Source organism: Ipomoea triloba, chromosome 4 (assembly GCF_003576645.1).
Source record: "Ipomoea triloba cultivar NCNSP0323 chromosome 4, ASM357664v1".
Taxonomy (NCBI): Eukaryota; Viridiplantae; Streptophyta; class Magnoliopsida; order Solanales; family Convolvulaceae; genus Ipomoea; species Ipomoea triloba.
Window position 1 is genome coordinate 14180904 of NC_044919.1, and position 3284 is coordinate 14184187.

A 3284-nucleotide genomic window follows, 5' to 3' on the forward strand; every position below is an offset into this window, starting at 1 on the left:
TAACTTTATAAAAAGTCTCTAATTTGGAGAAAAATAATTTCCTAAGATACTTGCTAAAGCATAAAAGTTTTGGAGGAATTCTATTTCATGATTCCAATCAAATAGTTGAATTTGTTTCTAGTGTCTCATATAGCTTTTGCTTGTCTAATTGTTAATCCATGTTGGCATCTCTGCCTGTGATAATTATGTGTATCAAATAAGCAAAATTATGTATATTGCTCCCTTGAGCAATTAATTCTGCTAATTGGTCTGGAAAATTTGTTTTAAAGACTTCGCATGCAACCCTAACAATATCTCCCATGTAATTTTCAACAATTTAGATCATTTCATCACCTTCTACGATATTGAAACGTCTGCTTTGAAAGTCTGTAATCATCATGGCAGTCCATTGTTCTAACCTCTGCGGAGGCATACAATATTAATTGTAAATTAAACATGTATAATTGACTTTTCCTCAAAAATCACTATTACCAATTAGCCACAACCAGCCAAGAGCCACACCAGAAAATATGCCAACAAGAAGACATAGCACTAGAATGTTACCCAACGCATTTGCCTCTGGTCCCTATGAACAAGAACATAATTAAGTTAGTTTTATGTTAAACACAATTGAATGATTGCCATTAACACTATCTATCAAGATTCAGAAAAACCTACCTTGTAACCTTTAGGAGCAGCAGTGAAGACACAAACTGTGAAATAACCATTTGTCAGTCCGAGGAAAGATACGAGCATGATCATCCATCCTTGATTGCCGTATTTAGCAGTGAAATAGAAACACGGGATCAGCAAGAAACGGGATAATATTGCTACCATCAGCCCCTTCCTAGATTTCAACTCAATTTTCTTGATAAGGGGAATGTATCTTGCTACAAGATCCAAGACATTGTACATTGCTATCAGAACAACAGCATACCTGCAATGAGTATTTTGATATTGTACATTGCTGTCAGAAGAGTTGAATTTAGGATGCAATCAATTTTATCTATGAAGGTGGGACTTAGTGTTGGGTGGAGGGCCAAGTCCAACCATTGGTGGCTAGAGATTGTTGGGCGTAGGGCGGTGAAAGACCAAGTCTAGCACTTTGCCTCTCGAAAAGGTGGCGGTATAAGAAAATAAAATTGCACTTCACTACGAGCTATAGTGTGGTATCAGAGGCAAGTCATAGGTTTGAGTCCCAAGAGTAAAAACTAGGGTATAACTCTTATATGGATTCAAAAGAGAATGAAGAAATACAATGATTACCATGAGCCAAGGTTGTGGGTTCCAGTATTTTCGTATAAAAATCCAGGGAAAATTGATAAGGTTAAAACATATATGAGGTAGAGGTGCAAAACATAATCAATGTTTTTTATGAACAACTCCTTCTGGCTCAGCCTCCCCACCTGGTTATTTGCATCATCACCCTGTGTACACAAGAATATACATTAAAAAATAAAAACAACTAGCTATAAGTTTAAGGTTGTTGGATAAAGAGGAAATTTTAGTTTCTGTACAATTTCAGTTGGCGTTGTGATGCCCGCTGCAGCTAAATCTGCTAAAACAGTTTTTGATCCCTCTGAAGCTGCCTTTGAGCGATAGTATTTGACGATTGGAAATTTGGGGAAGACGATTGCATAAAGAATAATACATAGGAATTCAATGAAAGCGGAGATTGCCAGAAACAAGACTGCAAATTAAAAGCCAAAACTAAAATACTTTACAAAAGACTAATAATAGCTTAGTATGTTTTGGATTTGTAAAGTTGAAAAGAAGCACATACTAACTCCTTTCCTGAGACCATTGCTGGAGTGCTCAAAAGCTGCTTTTGTCACTAATCTCAACACAGAAGTCAGTGCCCCTGAAGCACCTGAACCAGCTATGTATGACTGCATTTAAGTTGACAAAGATTAAAGCTCTTCGACTGTATGTGAAATGAAATATTTTGTTAAATTAGGTGGAGGTCGTGAAGGGCCAAGTCCAGCTCCAGGTGGTTAATGGACTGTTGGGCAAAGAGTTGAAGGGTCAAGTAATACCCTGTCTCTCGAAAATGTGGGGATTGTTAGGTAGGGCCTAAAGAGCCTAGTTCAACTCTTTTGCCTCTCCAAAATGTGAAGATTGTTTGGCAGAGCCCTGAAAGGCTAAGTTCAGTATCCTGCCTCTCGATAATGTGATGACGGATAAAAGTCCAGCCCCAAGTAGTTAGGAGGATTTTGGAAGGAGGCTTGAAAGGGCAAGTCTAGCACCGTACCCTGCCTCTTGAAAATGTAGTGATGACAGATAAAAGCACTCTGCCTCTAAAAAGAAAATGTACAAATTCAAGAAGATTGAATCTGAAAACATACTTGCATGAATTCAGGACACATGAAAGACAGGTCTCCAACCATTCCACCTTGAGCATAGGCATCTCCAACTCCAAAAGATGCAACAATAACACAAATTCCTATGTAATTTTCGAGTCCACCCTTCCCTGATGTGCCTAAATCCAACTACCAACAATGGGAATCGAATCAGTTTGGATAAATTACTTACAAAACTGATGTCGAGAGTAAAAAGGGCAAGCAAAATATACCAGTAGGAGAGCTAATGTGCCCAAGAAATATAGTATATATCCGACTAAGTTTCGGTTTCTTGTATTGAGCTTTTCATCTTTGTATGCAAGAATTGCCATTGTTCCAATTGCAAATGGTTCATAGACAAGGGTAAGCACCCTTGAAGGATGGTATTTCTTGAGGGGAAAACAAAGACAACAAACATAATTCTCAGCTCTCATTAAAAACCATAAAACAGATTCAATACAATCATATGAGACAAAGGATTCTCACAGGAAACACTTCATAATAGTAATCTCCTATTGTCAACATGGTATTCCAAGATAGGAGAGATCCAAGTCCAAGAATCCAACATACTATTGTTGCACTCAGTTTCCCCTGAAATAAAGAATTCTTTTCATTTCACCAAGAAAAAAACAAAAAAAACCACATTTTCAACACAAGGAAAAAAGAAAAAAGAAAAATAGTATGACATAACCTCAAGCCTCATTGTGTTTCTGCTTGATTCATCAATGGTGATAGTCATGTCTGTTTATTTTCTCTGCTACAATAACACAAGCTAACGTTTAGGAAAATGTCTGCCCCGGCCTCTAACGTTAAAGCTTCTGCAGTGAATTAAAGATTCCGACACTCTTGATATTCGTTCTTTCCCTCTTTCAAGGTATGGCTTTTACTAAGTACTTAAACTGGTCAACTCTGAGAGTAATCTTCTCCCAAATTTTATGAATTCATTAAACTGGTCCACTGTGAGAG

At 37.4% G+C, this 3284-nt stretch overlaps 1 protein-coding gene across 1 annotated transcript; it reads right to left on the reverse strand.

The window, feature by feature from the left end:
• Positions 1 to 539: 539 nt before the first annotated feature.
• Positions 540 to 2843, reverse strand: LOC116017721 (equilibrative nucleotide transporter 3-like). The gene is made up of 8 exons (XM_031258348.1): positions 2805 to 2843; positions 2552 to 2707; positions 2325 to 2468; positions 1763 to 1868; positions 1497 to 1669; positions 1246 to 1406; positions 666 to 916; positions 540 to 565 (listed from the first exon to the last, which is right to left on the reverse strand). Exons 1-8 carry the CDS (start codon positions 2841 to 2843, stop codon positions 540 to 542), a joined length of 1056 nt encoding a protein of 351 aa, XP_031114208.1.
• Positions 2844 to 3284: the final 441 nt, after the last annotated feature.

Excerpts from the sequence above, each read along its gene's own strand:
- LOC116017721 (XM_031258348.1), bottom strand. The coding sequence starts at position 2,843 with ATGTTGACAATAGGAGATTACTATTATGAAGTGTTTCCT. Across the intron at positions 917-1,245 it reads ACCCACAACCTTGGCTCATG|GTATGCTGTTGTTCTGATAG; the intron begins GTAATCATTGTA and ends TACTCATTGCAG. Across the intron at positions 566-665 it reads CTTCACTGCTGCTCCTAAAG|GGACCAGAGGCAAATGCGTT; the intron begins GTTACAAGGTAG and ends TCTTGTTCATAG.